General features: G+C 35.5%; 1 protein-coding gene and 1 long non-coding RNA gene across 6 annotated transcripts in view; both read left to right on the top strand.

The window, feature by feature from the left end:
• The window catches only part of pard3bb (par-3 family cell polarity regulator beta b), a 702,275-nt gene that overhangs the window by 176,611 nt on the left and 503,641 nt on the right, over window positions 1-22,023 (top strand). For 4 of the 5 annotated variants that reach the window (XR_015499247.1, XR_015499248.1, XM_087267580.1 and 1 more), the window contains exon 4: window positions 8,514-8,697. Coding sequence is in view for 3 of the 5 variants with exons in the window: in XM_087267580.1 (XP_087123706.1) it covers window positions 8,514-8,697 (184 nt within the window). In the remaining 2 variants the exon portion in view is untranslated. Of the gene's footprint in view, window positions 1-6,488; window positions 6,731-8,513; window positions 8,698-22,023 lie in introns of those variants that run through there. The other variant, XM_087267581.1, reaches the window with a different exon arrangement.
• LOC147835271 (uncharacterized) lies at window positions 13,160-15,849 on the top strand. Its single transcript, XR_015499280.1, has 2 exons — window positions 13,160-14,701; window positions 14,772-15,849. It is a non-coding gene; the product is annotated as an uncharacterized LOC147835271 (long non-coding RNA).

The following is a 22,023-nucleotide window of genomic DNA, read 5'->3' as shown; positions in this document are numbered from 1 at the left end:
CAAATAAAATGCCGTCGTCTGGTTTATTGGGAGGACTTGGAGTATCTAAGGACAGAAAGTAAGAGGTGGCTATTTACCCTGTCGAGCGGTTCCACTTTATAACAGACTATCGATCCAATTTTGGAGTCTGAACGCTTCAGTATTGGTTCCCTGTGATGCCCGGAGGTTGACTGGGAAGTGTGCACTTGTGGGGAGTGTGTGATTCTTGCGCGGTAAAGTGAAGTAGACCGGGTCCAGTGGGTGCATGATTGGGTAATCGAGCTGATGGATTTAGCTCATTTGGCTAAAGTAAGTTTGGACACATTTGTTCTAGTTGTATAGAGGTAGTGCTGTGATTAAATAGCCAGGGTTAAAATAAGTGGCAGTATCGAGTTGGGCTCCTGCTGCAGGCCTGTTTCTTAACCCACGCATCTTAATTTCCTCAGCTTTGCTTAGAGTTTATCCAATTACGCTTCATGAAACAAGATGACTTCTGCTTTTTCATTTCAGGCAAGGTTTATTAGGACTATTAGCTACAGGGAGAGTCAAAATAGCAGGTGGAAAAATTTGAGTTGAGGATGTGGACTAGAAGTTGATTGGCTCATCGAGATCTATATTCATCAAGGAACCGATAAGGGTTTGGAGGGTCATTTCTGTAGTTTCTCCTCATTCTCTATGTTCAATCAACCATATTTCTGTTTAAATCTCCAGAGATTAAACAGTACTTCTGCCCTTCTAAATAACTTTCTTGTTTATTCTGTTTTTATTCAATTAAATCCAAATTTTAGAAACCATTTAATACATTTGTTTTTTTCCCTTCTAAATGGTTATGTATTATTGCATTTTCAACTGTGCATTAGAGTTATCAAAAGTATTAAGTTCCGTAACATTTATTCATTCATTCAGTCAGTCATTCATTCATTCATTCATTCATTCATTCATTCATTCATTCATTTTTTTTTGGCTTAGTCCCTTTGAGTTTGGTTTCAAATGGTACTAAAAAGCTTTAAAATATCAGTTTCCCATTAACATTTGAGCACTATTAAGCACGTTCTTAAACATTGCTTATTGTCCATTGTGTTCACTTGCAGAAATGGCTGTGATTGCGATGGGACGACATTTGAAAACATACCTATTTCTGGAGAGCGCCAAATACATCCGAGTAGCTATGTTTTTTTTTTTTTGCAGTTTTTATTTCTGTGAGCTTTTTGAGACCTCAAGTTTGTCTCGCGAGTGCCATCCGTGCCTGCTGATCTTGTGTAAACCCACCAGATGCCGCTGTCAACTGACTGAATGACTGACTGACTGACTGACTGACCGATCGACTGACACACTCTCCTCCTTCTCTAAACTCAACCAATTGTATTGATAAAAAAAAAAATTATAACATTACAGCATTCATACAATGATTTTTTTGTTTTTCCCCTTTTCAATATTTCATAACATGCACAGAAACCCTACAAGTATACTTTGCACAATACAAATAAAACAGATTTTAATACACATTTCAGAAAACAAAAACAACCTTGTTGTGTTTTTACCTTTATTAAAATTTTCATGTTAATGTTTACTTTCACCCTTTCATTTAATAGAAAATTTTGAGATAAAGTGCTGCACTTCCCATCTCGTTTATTTAGTCGCTAGGACTTCTAGAGCAAGTTTTGTGCTCAAATCTGCATTGTTGCATCCTTTATATCAAGAACCCATCCGGAATCTTTCACACATCCTTCACTTTTGTGGTCTTGAGTTTTGGAACTTTGAGACGCGTATTGAGAAACAGCCATTGGTTAAGATTTGTGAACCGATGACCTTCCTGTTTAATCACAGTCATTTCTGTTGAGCATGTGAACACAATGGCCAATCATGCTCAACAGTGTTGTGGGTAATGGACGTTATAAAATTTTCAGTACCAATTGGTACCAAGGTCGCATATTGTTCATGCACATTTCTACTTTTTTTTTTTTTTTTTTTTTTTATTGACGCTGTTTTCCTGAGTTTCTATCAGTCCTGTTCATCAACTTTATTTCATGAATCTGTCTATAATGCTGAGGGCAACTCAGGCACATTTTGTGTCTGTGTGTGTTAATGTGTTCAGGAATGACTGACTGAATAAATAAATGCAGTTACTGAATAAATAAAAGTTTAAAATATTAATCAAGTTTTTGTTTAAATGTTGGTTAAATTAGTCATGGCTAGGCCCACTGGGAATCTGTGCAAGCAGAAATACATGGATTTCCACAGATTTTTAGCCCATCATTTGGTCTATTTATTTACTTGTGTAAATGTGTGTACATTTATATTTATTCAGTTTTCAAATTAGTTTCACTAATGTTATTGTGCTATAATAACAGTAATAATAAAATGTTCATATGATTTATTTAATATACTGTTTAAGTAGTATTTTCTTTCTTTTAGTAGATATATTCTTGGAGAGACTCGCTTTGTTTTCCAAATAAATGGATGTAATCAAATTTGAGTGGTAAACAAGAAATAAAAGTACAAAAATATATTATTTTGGATTTCATATATTAAGTTTTAAGTTAACATACTCCTATAATCATTCCGCATAAATTTACTGATTTGTTTATTTATTTTTTACAAACTTTTCTGCAGAAATAGCAAAAAATGTCTGCAGATTCTGTCTGGCCCTAGTCATGACACATGTTCCTAATTATTTTGTGTAGTTTTGCGAAATGTTTATGTACATGTTTGGTAAATCGTAACTGTTCGTATGGTTCAGTTTGGATGTGATTATCATGTCTTCGATTTGGTTCAATTCGATATTTCGATGCATCATGGTGCACTGACAAGGTTTTCCATAAACAATTTGATATTTTACTTAGTAACACACTAATTCTGGTACTCTGGTAAAGTTCTGGTAAAATGATAATTTATAAATATATATTATTTGTAATACAGTTTAGTCCTTTAATACAAGCAATCAGATATATGTACTTTTGTAATAATATGTAATTATATGTTACATTTACAATTATATATTATTTTTACTTGCTGAAAGAAAAAACTCTTTTTGAGTGTATCAAACAAAGCTAGGTATATTCGCAGAACAACAGAATTATTTATAGCAAAACAAAATGTAAATATTATTACGCTTGCTTTTTGAGCGTTGCCGAGCAAGTTCTTAAACGGCTATGATTGATCACATGCTCAACAGAAAAGGCTGCAATTGGCTCTAAAAGTCAATGCGGCTGTGGCGCTGTTCAGCAAATAGTGACACGGACACTGATGGGCTGGAGCAAAGTCACTCTGCAGACACACTCGTGTGTGGATCCACAAGTAACGTTATTGTTGTAAGAGCCGAGAATGGAGATAAAACATTAGCTCATGAACACTCCAGCAGGTCTAAGGGGCCACAGAGAGTGAAAGTTTACAGCTTTATTTTTTTACTTGCTGGGTTCTGATGTACTTTTCTCTCAGTGAAAGATTGTCCAGCAAACTCACAAGCAGTGAATTGTGCACAATTATCTTCTTTTGAGTAGTTGGAGCGTTTTAATTACTTGCTTTCTCCTCCCTCGCCATAGTAAGCTACCGCCAAATAAGGCATGTGATAAATGGCATCAGTACTTAGTAACAGGTTATGATAATTGTTGTACCGATACCGAATTGTTCACATCTGTATCGTGGTGCATCCAAAAAACAATTAATTTTGACACCCCTGGTGTTTGGTTGTAGCGATTGGTGGTGTTAAGGATGAAACCGAATCGAATCCTGTCTCGTCTCATAGATGGACCCTTCTTACACACGTTTCCCCTCGGACGATAGCCCAGCCAGTTTTATTGGAGGGCCGACATTCTGCTAGAAATAAATGAGACATCACACAGAGCCAAATAGGAAGGCAGACAGAGAGAGAGCAGGAAAGAGAAATATTAGCGTGAAACCCTTTGCTCCATTTTCTCCTTCTTCTGCTTCTCTCTCTCTCTCTCTCTCTCTCTCTCTCTCTCTCTCTCTCTCTTTCTCTCTTTCTCTCTCTCTTTCTCTCTCTTTTCTCTCCCAGGGTGAGCAGATTGATGACATTTCTAAAGCTCCATGCTCTCTCCTCCCTCTGGTACGGAGGAAGTGCTCCTCTCCTGCCTCTGTGAATAAATCAAAACCCTTCCACACTGATCATGCCTGAGCTCTTCTGCTCTGCGTGTGTGTGTGCTGAGAGGTTCTGGCCATGAAGATCTGTCAGGAATAGCAGTGGGCCTAATCAGAAATAAGGGTTTCGGTCTTGGGAAAGGAATGATAGCAATCAGTGATGGATGGACGGATGGTTGGATAGATAGATGAAGAGGTATTGGTTGAGGGATGGTGAGGATTGCGTTGAGGGGTAATGCTGTGTGCTGTTAAGTTGGAGGTAAAAGATTCCTACTTGACAGCCCTATTCCAGAACTTAGTCAGCTTCCTTGTGGTCTGCTGCCTAAGTAGACAGCATCCTGACTGAATTAAGTGTTCACAATGTGTAATGGTTTCTGGGATTGCCTTGTCAAAGAAGGGCGTTATTAGGTATATTTCTTATGGTGTGATTTATATCAGCTTTTGAGTTATTAAGAATGTAGAGTTGGTGGGAGTGGTCTCTTAAAATCTTTGATTCTGATTGGTTGGTAGCTGATCAATAAAATAGTTTTACTGCACAAATAGTTCCGCTCAGTTTTGATCACAGTTTGAAATAAATGCGCTTTTCTCAAGCATTAGTAGTAACCATGGTAACTCTGATAGTTGTTGTAGCCTTTATTCCTTATTGTAAGCTAGAGGACTCTGACTTAACTTTTGCTTAAAATGTTTGCAAAGAGGTAGCTGACTCATGTCTAGACATATGCTGTTGTTTAAAAGTAGTAGTAGTAATAATAATAATAATAATAATAATAATAATAATAATAAAAATAATTATAATTGTAATAACAATTTAATTCATGGAGTTTGCATTTTGTCCCCTTTGTTTGTGTGGGTTCATTCCGCTTTGGCGACCCCAAATTAATAAAGGGATTAAGCTGAAAAGAAAATGAATGAATGAATAGTTCACTCATTCATTTTCTTTCGGCTTAGTCCCTTATTCATCAGGGGCCACCACAGTGGAATGAACTGGCAATATATAATTGTAGCAACTGTTTGCATGTGTATACGTATTCATGTGCATGTATATGTATATATGAACGATTGTGTATGTATACATATGCATGTATGTATATGTTGGCATATATGCGAGAGGAGATCATGTGACCCGGAAGTGTATAAAAAGAAGCACCTGATTGTGATAAACATTGTCTGATGAAGAGCCGGCGGCTCGAAATGTTACATGCTCTGTGTCAGCCTTTTTAATTTAATAAATTTGTATTTTTGGAGCCTTGGTGTTGCTGCCTTTGATTTACATTTATTAGCAACTGTTTGCAAGCATTAAAAGTGTCCAAGATGTCCAAAATCTTTACTCGCATTGACCCAGAGACTGTTTAGATGCATGTCACTAATGAGAAGATGACGGATGTTTACTGTATGATGACCGAAATGCCCTTAAACACCCAGCAGGCACAAGACGTTAACCTGACATTGTACCCCAACGTCGTGGAGACGTTACATTTTTTTTAGAACTCAACGTCTGGCTGACGTTAATGTCCAACATTCAACCTAAAACTAACCAAATATTAACCTCTAATGATTTTACAGCTTGACGTTGTGTGGACATTACAACTATGACATCTATCAGATGTTGGATATTGGATATCAACCGAATTTCTTGGTCATTTGATGTTGGTAATGGAGATCAAAATAATGTTGTCCTTAGACGCTGGCTAGACCTTAAATTTTGGTCATCTGACGTCACAACCTAAATTTAACCTAATATTAACGTCTTATGACGTTGTGTGCCTGCTGGGCAATAACTAAACGCACTACAGAATGTTACGTTTACACACATATACAAATTACATGTAAATGCATCAGCTTTTTATAGCATAATACTAACTGCTCACTACTCTTAAAAACTTTTTGAAAGCTCTACTTTTTACTCTTACTTTGAGTAGTATATACAGCAGATACTTTTATTCCCACTACATTTTAAAGCAAGTAATGGTACTTTTACTCAAGTATGATTTTTCAGTACTCTTTCCACCACTGCAAATAATGTAGAAACAATTTCGGTATTTTGGGGAAAACTTTTTTTTCTTTCATGGAAAGATTGACATTTGCATGTAATTGCTCTATGGTCATCTTGGTTTATTGGCAGTCATGCTATGGACATGCCTAAATAAGCTAAGAAAACAATGAGAGAGAAATAATCCCACTGTCATATGAATGGTGATGAAAAGTATAAATGATGCAAACTTTCATTGTCAGTAAAGAGAAGTTTTGGATTTTGCCTATAGCACTGCCTTATTACACACACACAGACACGCACACACATACTGAGTCCTGAATGTCACGGTGGGTATTGTTTATTTATATGTTTACTCTCCTGCTGTCTCTCCCAGGCAGGAAGCCTCTGGTTTTACCAGTGAACTCTGCTTTCTGTCTCTGACTGCATTCATTCACTGCATTCACTCACATACACACATGCTCTACACACAAGTGGAGACCCCTAGAAAAGCAGATGTCCAGTGTGGTGTCATTAAGTCTGAATGTGGTCAGAGGCATGTATTTAACTGTGCTGATGAGACACAGGAAACTGAATGGACACCATCACACACTGAGATCAACCTGAAATAAATTAGACATGCTGGGCTCCTTGGATGTCCTCTATAGCGCCCTGATCCACAAGGTAATGCAGATCAGTGTGAATAGTTTTTTTTCTATGGTGGATATATTTGATGTTTCAATGTTGATTATTTTTATAACTTTAAGTTATAGTATTTACCAGGGATGTGTTATAGGTTACCAGCTTGGTTAAATAGGTATACATTCATATTAATTCTGCTGTCAAATATATGCAGTAATTTTTAAGGAAATTTTGGATAAGGTGAAGATATTGTGAAATGTTTTTTTTATGCTAGTTGGATATTAATTGTGATACTGTAATGTAGTTTCTGTTTAACTGCAATTTTTATTAGGTCAATCCCCTCTGTTAATTGCCCATAGGAAAAAAAAAATACTCTTCTTAGTTTTAAGCGTAACAATGTATGCATAAATTAATTGACTGAATTGAATTCAAATCACACAGAGTGATGCAGTGATCATAATTTTCCATGGCAAATTCCCATTCTAAAGGGTAAAAAAGAAAATAAACAACAATCTGATTTTGTGAAATGATACTACATAAAACTCATTTCTGTGTGCTGCTGTTGTATTATAAAGTATTTGCAGCGCAGTTTGTACACAAATCAGGACTTAGATCGGCACAATAAAAATGTCCAATTGGCAATTATACCTTTATTGCAAAAATCATCCAGTTCTGGTTTCCTGCTTGTCGATCGGTGCATAACTAATTTTATACCTACAAGGAATAGTGTAAAACAGATGACATACGCTAACCCCACCATTTAAAAATCTTACTTACTTACCTACTCCCAGGGCCATTTATGTCGAAGTTGACACCATATTGGTGTTTTGTAACTGCAAGTTTTTATAAAGTGTGTTGTTTGTCCAACACTCAACCCCCAACCTAGAGGACATACACACATACACTACGGACAATTTAGCTAACCCAATTCACCTGCAGCACATGTCTTTGGACTGTGGGAGAAACCGGAGCACCCGGAGGAAACCCACATGAACCCAGGGAGAACATTTAAACTCCACACAGAAATGCCAACTGACCCAGCTGGGAATCAAACCAGCGACTTCTTGCTGTGAGGTGGCAGCGCTACCCACATTTCTTACAAAATAATGTAAAAGGAAAAGGTTGTACTAGATGTTGGCCAACTTGAAAAATATTGTTCAACTAAACAAACATGGTCTATCCTTAGTCTTTATTTTATACTGGTGCTAATATTTCACTTCAAGTCATCAATCTATTTTTAAAAATGTGTTTTGCAATATAATGAGAAATATGCCTATTGGTAATGAGTAATTGATTTTTAGCTATTAACTCGGCTTAATGGCAAGTGTTATATCTTTTTTGACTAAGTAATTTGCTGAGAACATTACGGTTGAAAGACTGTACACAGAGGGAATGATTTAATAGATTGTTCAAACATTAGGTTATCACCTATAGCTAACAAGTAAGTCTAATCAATTAATGTAATTGATGACTTCCTCTACTTAAAGGGTGAATGAGGACAAATGCACTCAATTTCACTTACTGTATTTTAAACTGCAGTGTGCAGTGCATAAGGTGTAATTCAAAAGTGAACAAATTAATATTTTGTGTAAAGTGATGTATTGGTTGAGTTGCCTTTTAATAGCTGTTGTGCTATTCAGATTTATTTTAGTTTCAATTTGTTGAATAGAATATACTTAGTTGGTATATACTTACGCTGTTCTTTAATGATAATTAAGTATAAAGCCACACAGTTAATGTTATGTTACTACAGTAAAAAAAGCACATGGCCACAAATATTTACCAATGACCCCATATTTACTTTATTAATCTGTGTGACCCTTAGCTGATCGCTGTATACGAGGAGCAGGAGGCCCAGCAGAGGGGTGCCATGAGTCCCGGGAATGGATCTGGGGCAAGAAGCAGCCTAACAGGCCAGTCCAGCCCAGAACCCTACGACTCTGAACTAGCCTGCTTCCAGCCAATCAAAGGAGGAGAGATCGAAGTCACCTCTTCTGCCCTTAAGTCCAGTATGTATGCAATAAAAAAGATACATTACAGTCTGCAAAAAGGGATAGTAATGCATTCACATTGGAGAAACAGAGCTGCAATCAAACATATATGCTTGTGAGTTAATGGTGAGTGAAATAATAGACTGCCACTATGAGAAATGATATTATATGGCATAATCGGGCAGGCTTTTCAGCTTGAAATGCTTTGAATCACTCATGTAGCCTTGAATAAATTAACATCGTTCCTTTCGCATTACGCCACTTGTTCATGTTAAAGTATCGATTTTAATACACAGTTCACCTTAAGCAACCTCCCTGCCTCGTATTTTAAAGCAGGAATATAATCTACACCTTCAGATAGAGAGATCAGTTGCTGCTTGAAAGTATGAAACTTTCTATGCAGGCTTTTTTTTCTCCATTTGTCACATTTTCTCTTAAATTGCACAGGTCTGGAATACTTCAGTCATTTCAGGTTATGTAGTACTGCACCTCAGGGACCCCATGTGTTTTTCATCTGGGCTGGTTTCACCTCTGCCTGATGTCATGCACACCTCCAGTACAGAAAACACACACCTATTTCTTCTAAATGTCAAAGTGTGTGTGTTAACATGTTTACACTCTGAAATTAAACCCTCTGTAAAATAAGCCAGGGAATGGTGCACACATATGTTCCAATGTGTGAGTGTCTTTGTTTCTCCTTGTAAATCTGGCCCTTTGTGTTTTAAGTTTAATTTTAAACATAGACGTGGGGCTCGCAAAGTTCAGCGCGCTGGAAAAGTGGCGTTTTCTTCAGCGATCCAGGCATTCTTGGGAAGTGCTCGAGTTTCCTCGTCTCCACTTCAAGGTGGAGGTGTCGGTTGACTGAGTGATCTTTTCCTCTTACATTCTCCACGGCTGTAAATATGCCGTTTGTCACGTCGACAGGGGCTGACATACATCTGTATCTGGATCATTTGTTAAGAAGAGAGATCACACGTGCCTCTGCATATACAGACATGATGTTCGAGAAGGGGAAGTTGAGGGGAGAACACAACACATGGGATGTGAACATAGACTTCAGCCGGGTAATAAACTTCAGTAATATCTTCAGTGCAGTAGAATTATGCAAACTTAAATATATTTGCTTAAAAGATTAATAATGCTAAATAGCTGGTTTATTATAAAGAATACATTTCATTAGGTAATCCCCTAATGAAATGTGTTCTTTAGAATAAACAATAGTTTTAAATAAACTATATTTAAGCCTAATGTTACAACACAACTGTTAATTTTACTTTAAAGTAACACTCCAGTTTTATTTGAAAAAAAAAAAATCCTGAGTTTCCTAGTGATAATTAGTTTACCTAAACCATTTTTGAATCCATTCACCCGATTTATTCTGGCATAGTCTATTTTAACTTTTAACTTGGCATACTGAATTGAAATAATTTAGACCATTAGCATTTCATTCAAAAAAAGAGCTTTGATAATTTTGATAACTTTTGTACTTACATTGTATAATAAAACTATAATAATGATATAATTATTTTCTAGGCCAACATTACTAGGAATTGTGCTCTCATTCTACTGTAATGGTGCGGTTCACACCAGACGCGGATGACTTGTTAAGCGAGAGTGATTTACGTTAAGTTAAGTAAAGCTGCTAATAGTTTACTACTATACCTGGAGGAGTTGATGAACTCACAGAGCTAGGTGCACCTCTAAAATCAGGATTTAGTCGACCCAGACATGCCACCGAACAAATCTACACTGTTTTTCAGTCTTCCTAAGCCCATAAAGCACAGCTACTCTCTCAAGAAAATCCATGTTAGCCATTTAGTAATGAAACTAGAATCAGGCAGACAGATGCCCCGCCCATGAAGCGAATCCATGTCTATTATGAAGTGAATTTGATGCGTGAAAAAAAAGTGAGGAAAAATGTTTAAAAATTTTTCTTTTTACGCGCGAATAGTGTGATTTATTTGTGCAAGCCCTGTTTGGTGTAAACACAGCATAATAGTCAAGAAACTCTGCTGCTGTACCATGACTTCGTACACAGCTTGTGAGAATAGGCTACTTGTGTTTATTTATTATCATTCATGTTCATGAGTGCATAATGAACATAGGATGTAGATGTGAACTGAATGTAGATGTGAATAATTATTATACCCCCGGTTTCCACAAACAAGGTTTAACCCTCTGGGGTCGAAGACCGCGTATACGCGTTTTGACCTGTGGTGGCGTCAAACTGCTGAAATGAACTTAAATAACACTTTCAGTTTTGATCGTACAGATAAGATCAATACATCAATTGAATCTGTTATGTGTCTACTTTTTTGTTGTGTACACTCACAACAACAACAAACGTGTGTGCTTTTGCAAAATAAGGAAAACAAACAGTGTAGGCATTCTGTCTTTTCTCTCTCCGTGAACTGCTTTTAGAAACGCACCGGTAAAATGCGCTATAACTCCGCGAATACAAAACGCACAAAGATGAGACATGTATTTCTAAAAAGCTTAAAGTGTCTACTTTTAAACGCAACTATGCATATTGAAAACAAACATTGCTTAATAAAGTAATCAGTATGAAACCAACGCTATGTCTAGTTTCTCAGTCTGATCTCATTAGTTTAGATTAGGGCATTATTATTACAAGCGTCTGAGGCGCGAGCAGACGGTGGTCAGAAAAACACGTCACTAAAATAAAAGGAAACTCGGCAAATAGTCATCAAAGATGATGATTTATGACATATATATAAAGCTTGATATGTCTACTTTTGCATTATCCAATTCAAGTCGAAAACAAATGATCTCTTTTTATGTAATCCGTATAAAAGTAAGGACTGGTTCGTATTCTCCTATATCGCCTCATTACAGCAGCGTGGTCCCACCTCTCAGTTAGCACGCTTCATATGTAAATCCAGATGTGAAAACAACGGAGGTAAAGGACCAGCGGCAAAGAGAGCTAAAGTAGACAAGAAGTTCTCCGAGTTTGTTCAGTAATGTTGATCTGTGTCATTCCGACAAACTATAAGATGAAGATGTAGCCTTCAACTTCACAAAATGTTTAAAAACGCTACAAAAGTGGACCAAGTAATCCTGCGTCTGTGAGTCTCCGCTGATGTCAAGAAGAAGGCCAGTTGTTACAGTGAAATACTGCCTTTTTCCTGCGCCCCTCCTCATCACAAGATACCTGCCTGCAAGACTACATTTCTTAGTGTCCTTTGTAAGTTTATTTGTTTAAATAATTACTGTGAATACCGATTGAGAGGATGATAACTTGCATCAAAAGCTGCTGTGATGCACGCGACTGTTTAAAAGATTTCATTATCGCACATGGTGTGTTTTTCACCTGCTTTCTTTTGCTTAGTTATTTTTGTTAATACGGATTAATCATCATTCTTTAAAATAACATTGCTCTAATATGAGATTACCAAAACTAACACAGAATCGTATTATTATAATTCAAACTTTGTATATACTATTCCATATATTATAATTTATTGTTTTTTAACCAATTTAAGATGTTTGACAATATTTAGATAATATGTTGCATTTTGGCATGTTTTTTCACTTATTTATAAACTATTTATAGACATAAAGTTAAATAAAAAATATCCTGGGTTTGAAGAATATTGTGTTTCTGGACTTCACTGAGCTTAATAGTTTAATGTATAAAATTGTGAATGAGCTTGACTGTTGATGTCTTAAATAATAATGTCAAATAACCAACATTTCTCAAAATGGATAAATCTCATTTTGCAACTAAACTCTTCATTTACAAATAAAAAATAAAAATAAACAGTAGATTTGCTATGTGTAAATTTAAACGTTTGCAGAGTTTTATAGAGTGTACTTGACAAAAGTATGTCAAGTTATTTTGTGTGATTAATATATTTTAAATAAACTGCAAACAAAAAAGTATATAAACATTTCTCTGATTCCTTCTTGAAACTCTTCCCTCCTAGTCACATACTGCACCTGTCTGATGGCTCATTATGCAGCTCATTATGCAGGTCTTTGTCTTCTCAGGTGTGACTCACTACATAGTAATGATAGTTCACGGCTTCCCGCATAAACCAATTTCACTTAAAAAGTGACTTAGAATTTTAATTCATTATATTGTTTTCTGTGAGCAAGTTAACAAGATGATTCTCACATCATTTTGAAGCAAAAACACTAGACTACCAGATCCAGTTCTCAAAAGTCTTGTGCACAAATGTTCTCTGTGTGTTTCATGGCCTTGTTTCAGTGACTACAAAATTTTAGTTTTCACTAACCACGCATAAACGTTTCTTTCTCAAAAACACAAACACATACAAACATGCTGCTCAGGTATGATTGTAGCCCAACTTGTGCTGTTTACAGTGTTATCACACTTTAGCCATTAATATGTTTTTAAGATAGTGAAAACAACACAAATGTCAGAGCATGTTAAAACTTCTCCAGAGCCCCAAAACACCCTCAGACCCCAGAGGGTTAAGGCAAGTCAAGATTAAATTGCATATTTGAGCTGTCTCAACTCAAAATAAATTGCGGTGAGATGTCTTTTTGTATATCTGTGTAATTTTTTTGTCTCCAGGTGCACACCAGTAATATTTTTCCAAGGCCATTTTTATAAATGTGTCTTAAATAGTCTAATTTAACTAAAGCCTAGACCTGGCTTAATCTAAGCCCTGTTTGTGAAACTGGACCATACTGTTCTAATCTAATGTAGATTAGATTTACTTGACTGGAATCTTATGAAACTTAGTCAACTAAAACTAGACTAAAAACTACAATGAATTCAGAAGACTAAAATATGATTAGTTTAATGATTAACTTAATGGAATTTAATTCAAAGGACTAAGGCTAAAACTAAATTAAAATTTGTCAAAATCAACACTGTTCTTGCATATTTTGTTAATCATAAAATCAAAAAAGTCTACCAAAGTAAAAAGCAGAAAATGTTGTCAAATTACCCCATGGTTGCATGAGCTTTCAGATTGTTTAACTTTTATTTAAGTATTTGTTTTATTGAGTGTTTATTTGCAATTATAAGCAAAGGCCCCTATAATTGGCTCTATTCAAATGTGTAATTACCACATGCAACAAGCTTTGTATATTTGCATATCATGGATGAAAAAAAAAATTACATGTTCTAGTGAATCCCCCTTCATGATCCCTTCAAAGATTTATCATTAAGCCACCTCCCAAATCAATGAGACCAACACCTCTGTATTTTCCTTGTATTTCCCTAAATGCCCAGCGTTTGGCCGATCCGCCTCTCTAAGTGGATTATTCGTTCAGTCCAAATGAACGCTTAGCACTCAGCCATCCATGAACACAGGAGGACCACACGTCTTTACAATCCAATAAGCCACCTTTCATTTTGTTGTATGATGACCTGGGAAATCCCTCTTACCAAAGCTGCTCTCTAAAATTATTTTATGCTCTGTAGGTTTGTTTTATTACCCCAATTATTTTTACAAAACAGAAAGGCAACATAGATTGCTCATTAGCTGGGCAGAGGAGATGAGGCCCAAAATACGCATTGTTTATGCAAGTGAAACATACAAAGACACAATGCTTTCTCACATTGCCACATATGAAGCTATTTTGGTGCTTTTTTGTTGTTTTTTGGCCTGTTTTCTTTAAGCAATCAAGTTAAATTAAGATGGTTAAACTTGTTTATGTTTATAAAGCTATTTAAATCATTATATATTCTAGATCACTTTGTAGTAGAAAAATATATCTGTAAAATATTTTGTATTAATTATGGAAAATGAAAGAATAACATCCTGTTTTGGTATCTGGATTAAATTAAATGCACAAAAGTGATTTTATTTACATGAAAAGCATGTGAAGTGTTTCATTTTTATTCCAACTTCAAATCATCCATTTAGTGAAAAAAAGAAAAAAAAAGAAAAAAAATATATATATACTTTTTCTGAAAAAGGTGAACTTTTTCTGAAAAGTGGTCATAGTTTTATTGTTCAATTCAGTATTTAAAACGTTTTTTGTGGGTAAAATGTAAACACATAAAGATTTAAAATGACTGTAAGTCTTCATTGTCTCAACTTAATGCATCCTCTTGAATGTTGCTATTAATTTAAATAAAATACTTGCCTCAGATTTAGCTATTAATTTATTTTAGGGCTTTCATGATTATAAATGATTAATTTTGTAAAAAGAAATTGCAGTTTTGTAGTTAATTGTCTCTCGTGGTGCTTTGACAATTAATTTTCTGTTTTGGGGCCCATGCAGAAATCTAATATATGGCCAAATATGAACATAAAACTGTAAATAAATTTGAACCTATATGTGCATATTTTGTAATTGGATACAGTTTTTTTGACCGGATATAATCTAAATAAATTAATTAATTATTACAGTTAATTGATTATCAATGAAATTATTAATTTGTAAAAAAAAAATAATAATAATTAAAATACACTTTAACACATTTTCACATCTTTTTGTAGTAAATTATAGAGAATAGTATCTACAATAGTATTGGTATATTTATCAATGTTGATATAAATAATACCTATCCCAGTTTGTAATTCTAATAATTGAAAATTATCTGTAAACTGTTTTATTTTTTTTTTGCATTATTTTTATAAATATATGTTTTGTACTGTATGTACAAGTATTATTGATTGGCTCTTTTTTGTCACTAAAAAGCTACATTAGTTACATTCATTCATTCATTTTCTTTTCGGCTTAGTCCCTTTATTAATCTGGGGTCGCCACAGCGGACCGAACTGCCAACTTATCCAGCACATTTTTAAGCAGCGGATGCCCTTCCAGCCACAAACCATCTCTGGGAAACATCCACACATACTCATTCACACATACAATACGGACAATTTAGCTTACACAATTCAACTGTACCGCATGTCTTTGGACTGTGAGGGGAAAACGGAGCACCCAGAGGAAACCCACGCGAATGCTGGGAGAACATGCAAACTCCACACAGAAAAGCCAACTGACCCAGCCGAGGCTCGAACCAGCAACTTTCTTGCATTGAGGCGTCGCCTACATTAGTTACATTTCTTAGCAAAAAATGTTGCCATTGCTTGTGTTTATTGTTTTTAATCTACAGTTATAGGTTGTTTGCAAACATGGAGGGCAGAAAGTAAAAAAAAAGAAACTGAATCAGAGAAATAGAGGAAAGTTTGGATTTTGCAATTGATACCACATTTCAAAGGAAATTTAAATAGAAAATCACCACGTATGTTGGACTTGATCCTTATATCATGAAGAGGGCTGAGTGTTCTACTGCACTAAAATATATTTGCCTGCCATGGAGGCGGTAGATACTGTATAAGCTAGTACGTTACATGAAAAAATACTTAAGTAAATACTATGGTGTTTGGAAGCATATTATTGATAATTACTTAAATTGCACCGTCGTATTGATTATATTGTTGCTGTGGTACAACACAACTGTACTAATAAACAAATTATTTAATAGGCTTAATTTTTTTACGCTATAATCACAATGCACCACAGTTTACACTAACGTTACAGTATTTATTACAGTTTATCATATGCAACAGTATTCTGTAGCATTCATTAACAAAGAGTTGTACACATTATACACTTTACAATATTGTTCAAAACTTGTTTATTATAAATTGCTTGAGTTTTTTCCCCTATGAGAAAATCTTCCAGACATTACAAAATAACAGATGAAAGCAAATTTTTGTAAGAAATGAAAAGTTCTCCACAATAATAACCGTCTAGTTTTGTCGCAGGGGTTGCATTACTTTTTTGTTCTGTCGATGAACTTACCATCAACAAACATTCACCGCTGCGCATCTCGATGTTAACATTACAGTTGTTTATACTACTGAAACACCAGTAAGGACTTGGATTATTGAAAAACAAGATGGAGATTTCATTGCAGCGATTACATGCAGGGTACGTTATTTATGTTCTCGTTTTGTGTAAGTGTGGGGTGTTTGTATCTGATTTTTATGTAACACATTAACATATACACATAGCTAGGACTGTATATAATCTTTATTGGTGCTGTCAAACGAATTATAATGTTCAAAAAAGTTTGTACACATGTATGTATTGAATTTTCTTTAAAATTTGTCTTAAATTTCCAGCCAGTTTCTTGAACTTTCTCCCAAAAGTTTATACTCGCAAATGGAAGTCTATAAAAGCTGTTCAGCATTTCTTATTTTGGCTGATTTAAGCAATTATAAACAACTCAAAACAGAAACATTTTGTTCTGTTCTGATAGTGATTCCAATTGAAGAAACTTCATGTGAAAACAACCTATTAGTTGAGAAATTCTGAACAAATGATTTACAATGATTAATGATTTAAAACTATTTACAATCCTTTAAATTTAAAAGTAAAAGTAAAATTGGATTTGGAAGGTTTTTTTTTTTCTTTCTTTTTTAAATAAATGAACGCAACTAAGATAGTTATTTAGTATTAACAACCGGTCTAATTCCATTATTTATTTAAAGTATATACCCAGATTGACTGTAAGGTTCAGACTTTTAAACTCCCTTTTTGTTTTTCTGTCCTTGGAGTCAAGTGCAATGCATCACTGATTTTTAGCATTTGAAGTTTTTTTGGGGTATTGGCAGACCAGAAGAGACTGTTTACATGTTCAGTCAGTGAGTATGTGAACCCATAGATCAATTTTATTTGATTTGAAGGGATGATGTTTTGGCACTGTGGGCTGTTAAGCACACATATGTTTGCACTAGTGATGTCTACTTTGATAAGTATGCCCAGAGGTCTATGGACTGTCATCTGGAGTCTGTCAGTGAACACAAACACATATTCACATCCTCCCCACTTCATAGTGCACTCATTGCTCGTCTTCTGTTAAAAAGGGACACTGTTTTTTTTATGACCGTAGACATGCTTGCGGTTTGCTCTGCGTCTCTTTTAGCGATATCTAATGAGACGCGAGTTGTTGAGGCAGAAACGTTTTTAAACATTCAGCACGCCGGATGTTTGGCATTAGAATGCTTGAGTTAAAACATGAGAAGGACTTGGGTTGAAAGACTTTAATTAGTTTGTCACACCGGAGAAGCCGTTAGACAGTTCTCATCACTCACGAGCCTCACTTTTAATATAAAGTTGGGGAAATGCTAAAGTTGCTCGGCATTCTTTAGTTGGAAAAAGTTGGCATGTGGAAATTGGAAATGCTCATTTTGAGAGGAAGTGACATTGTTGGGCTGCTGAATAATTGCATCCACAGCTCTGAGATTATGGGGGTTTCTTTAGCGTTAGACACTTTGTGAACTCTTATTAAACTGTTTAAATGCTACTCAAACACTTCTACTTCGTTTAAAGTCCTACAAGAGTGGTCAGAGTGAACATGTATTTATTTACTCCTCTATCACAGTGTAATTTTATTAACATCTCAAACTGGTGTTGTTTAAAAGCATTCTTTGGTGGAAACTGAATTTTAAATGTTAATTAAATATGACTTTTTTCATAAACAGATTCACTACTAGCATTTTGTTGTTATAAATGCAAACTGTTGTTGAAATATGTTTAGTATTAGAGCTTTTTAAATGAAACAGTATTCTACACTGAATAAAATTATTCAAAGATGATTCCTAGTATTAATTAAATTGAGTTAAGTGGTTGTAAACAATTTATTTGGGCTGAATTTAAACAAACAAATAAAGTTGAACATTACTAAATTTAATTTGGCCTTTCTTTGTGGAGTTTGCATGTTCTCCCTGCACTCGCAAGGGTTTCCTCCAGGTGCTCTGGTTTCCCCCACAGTCCAAAGACATGCGGTACAGGCGAATTGGTTAGGCTAAATTGTCCATATTGTATAAGTGTGAATGAGAGTGTGTGTGAATGTCCCAGAGATGGGTTGCGGCTGGAAGGGCATTAACTGTGTAAAAAATGTGCTGGATTAGTTGGCGGTTCATTCCGCTGTGGCGACCCGGATTAATAAAGGGACAAAGCTGAAAAGAAAATGATGAATTACTAAATTTAATTTGTTTGTTTAAATTCAGCACATAAATATAGTTTGCAGCAGATTTGCAGCCATCTTTTTTTTCAGTGTATTTGGAAGTTAATGAAATATGAAACAAGGGTGCTATAACAGATTATATCTGTGCCAAACGTTTTTGTATGAAGGGCCAAATACCAAATATAATTAAGAGCCGGGGGCCAAAGATAAATATATCAAACTATATTAAATTAAAGTTGCCATGGGTAATTTCCCAATTTTTTTTCATAATGTTTAAAAATAAATAAAAAACATTACTTTAAATCATAATTTATGATAAAAAAAATCTAAAACACACTAATGCAGTGTACCTTTTAAAATGATAACTTATTGCTATAAAAACATAAGAGTGAACAGTGGAGTTCAATGCTGAATACACTAGTAAAGCAGAATCTGACTTTGCCTTGATTTGCTCACTAAAGTCTCTGCATTGTCCTGTACCCCTTAGGTCAGTGGTTCTTAAACTTTTTTCATCAAGTACCACCTCAGAAAAAAATGGTCTCTCCAAGTACCATCAAAATGAGCAGCATTGAAATACATTAGCATAGTAGGCCTAGTAAAGCAGCTAAAAATAAACAGTTAAAAAAAACGTGACAGATTACCTCAGAAATATAGGCTATATGTCATATATGGCATATTATATACATCATTTTTGATAAATTTTGAAATATATGTAGCATGTACATGACATTTCATTCCTCTGTGTACCACTGGAAGGAAGTCCGCGTACCACTAGTGGTACACCTACCACAGTTTGAGAACCACTGCCTTAGGTGACAGTATGTACAATACATTTAAATTAAATCTGATTAATTTACAATATTTAACTGAAACATTTAAATTCAGTTAGCATTTAGCAATAAAGCAAACAAAATGTTATATTAGATTTGAAATAACAATCTTTAAACCATCCCCATCACTCTAACCCTCTTTTCAGAGGGGGTGGTGGGCCATATTAAAGGTTATTATGGGCCAACTTTGGCCTGCGGGCCCTAGTTCGGGTGTCTCTGGATTCATACATTCATTTTCTTGTCGGCTTAGCCTTTATTAATCCGGGGTTGCCACAGTGGAATGAACCGCCAACTTATCCAGCAAGTTTTTACGCAATGGATGCCCTTCCAGCCGCAACCCATCTCTGGGAAACATCCACACACACATTCACACAAACACTTATACACTATGGACAATTTAGCCTACCCAATTCACCTGTACCACATGTCTTTGGACTGTGGGGGAAACCGGAGCACCCGGAGGAAACCCACATGAAGGCAGGGAGAACATGCAAACTCCACACAGAAACGCCAACTGTGCCGAGGTTCGAACCCGTGACCCAGCAACCTTCTTGCTGTGAGGCGACAGCACTACCTACTGCGCCACTCCCTCGCCCGTATCTCTGGATTATATGGATAAAATAAATTTTGCACCTTAGAATTTCAAGGTTTTAGCTGACATTGTCCAATTTGAGTCAATCACATATTCTTAATATGTTGACTTGTTTACAATGTGATGTGTCGTATAATTTTGAAGAGTCGATTTGAGTATTAAAAATAAATGAAGTTGAAATAAATGTATGGCTAAAGTAATTAGAGTGAAACAATAATTGTCAGTAAACTTATATTCGATATTTAAATATGAACCTATGTATTTTGTATTTGCTAAAAAATCACGATACATTGCGATACAATAAATATTGTGATATATTGCAATAGTTTGTATTTGTATATGTGTCATGTTATATTGACAACTTGATGAAGTCAGCAGACGAATTAAAATTACAATTCCAATTTATTTTCTATCCATTACAATTTATTAGAACTGCACAGTGTGAATTGAACAAAGAACTCACTCAAATGTATTAAATGCATATTGTTATTAAACAATTAACTAAAATGTTTATGCCACTAAAGTCACATATAAATAAAATGAACAATTTATAAAACTAAAGCAAGTAAAAAAAATAAAAATTAAAATGCATCAAGTAAACAAAACTGGAAGACAGTACTCTAATATGCGCTAAGCTATTAGAACTGTGAACATTTTGGCGTGAAAACGGGTCGCACATAGGTAAATTGATGGCATGCGCAAAACATTTTACATGCAACATGCTGGCCAGCTGTGCTGCTACGGTCATGTTTAACATGTTGTCTGTTACAACGACAGGTCCTTCCATTTTATGTCCCATTCCTCCTATGCAGTTTTCATTAACTCTTCAATGTTAGTTAAGGTAGACAGAAGCTTGTTAATGATGTTATCCAGTGTAGTTTGCCTTGAATCAAGAGTTTTCGGTTGAGGTTGCCGCTAATTCATCTGCGTGGTGTCTTGTTAAGTGATAACGCAAGTTCGTAGTGTTTCCTGAAGATTTTATGATAGATTTGCAAAGCTTGCATTTTTTGTCTAATTCATTACTCTGGTATAGTGTTAAAACCAAAGTGCAGCCACACGTCAGCTCTAAAAGCTGGAGACGCCTATACTTTCATCCATGCTCACTCTTGCGTACTCCTGATACCATAGTACTTAGCGTTTAGTTGATTGCGAGTTAGCGACATCTACTGGAGCAGAGGAGGAGGTTTTTTGAACTTGAATCTATACTTCAGGTTGGACTATCGATACACTATCGTGAAAGAAATTATCGCGATAGTTAGATATATCGATATTTTTGCACAGCCCTACAAATTACCCCCTGTTGATTACTTTTTCTGTGGGAAGTAGGTCGATAAAAAAGGTGCACAACCAACAGTATCTGAGGTTTTCACTAAAATTACTAAAGACAAGTGTGAAAGTGAAAGACTGAAGCAGTGTACTGATGCTGTGAAACGTTACCTGATAGATTCAAAAGACCAAAGAGTCGTGAAAAAGAGACAAAATTAATTAAATATCATGTTTAACAACTATAGTGAGACGCGATCCAGCGGTACATCATTGATAAACTGTCCGATGTGCAGTGCTCTCTGGAGCTCCTCAGACGAGCACATGACTGTGTGTTTGGCTGTGTGTGTGTGGCTGTGGGTGTGTGTGTGTGTGTGGTCACGTTATGTGCGTTTTCAGCGGCGGAGGTCTGTTCAGAAATGCTAGGTAAAAGTGTGGATGTTGATCATTTTCGTTCTAAAATGCCATTTTAATACTAAGACTTATTAGTGTAAACGGGGCCTAAGTGTGTATTTTTCACGAGCAGGTTTGCGACGGGGGCGGGGCAGAGGATTGGCGATGCCGGCTCAGCATCGTGTTGTCTATTGGCCATCGGCGATGGACAATGGCATAGTCTATCGGCCCAACCCTAATTTTACCATTGACAACTCTGGTCAAGTTTATTTATTTTTTTTATTAAATATAGCAGGTAAATTATAGATTGCAGGTAAATTTTGATTTAAACAGCCAAT

The sequence above is a fragment of the Danio rerio genome, chromosome 9 (assembly GCF_052040795.2).
Source record: "Danio rerio strain M-AB ecotype USA chromosome 9, GRCz13ab, whole genome shotgun sequence".
Lineage (NCBI taxonomy): Eukaryota > Metazoa > Chordata > Actinopteri > Cypriniformes > Danionidae > Danio > Danio rerio.
Note: the sequence above shows the minus strand (reverse complement) of the source record. Positions and strands in the feature narration are given on the sequence as shown.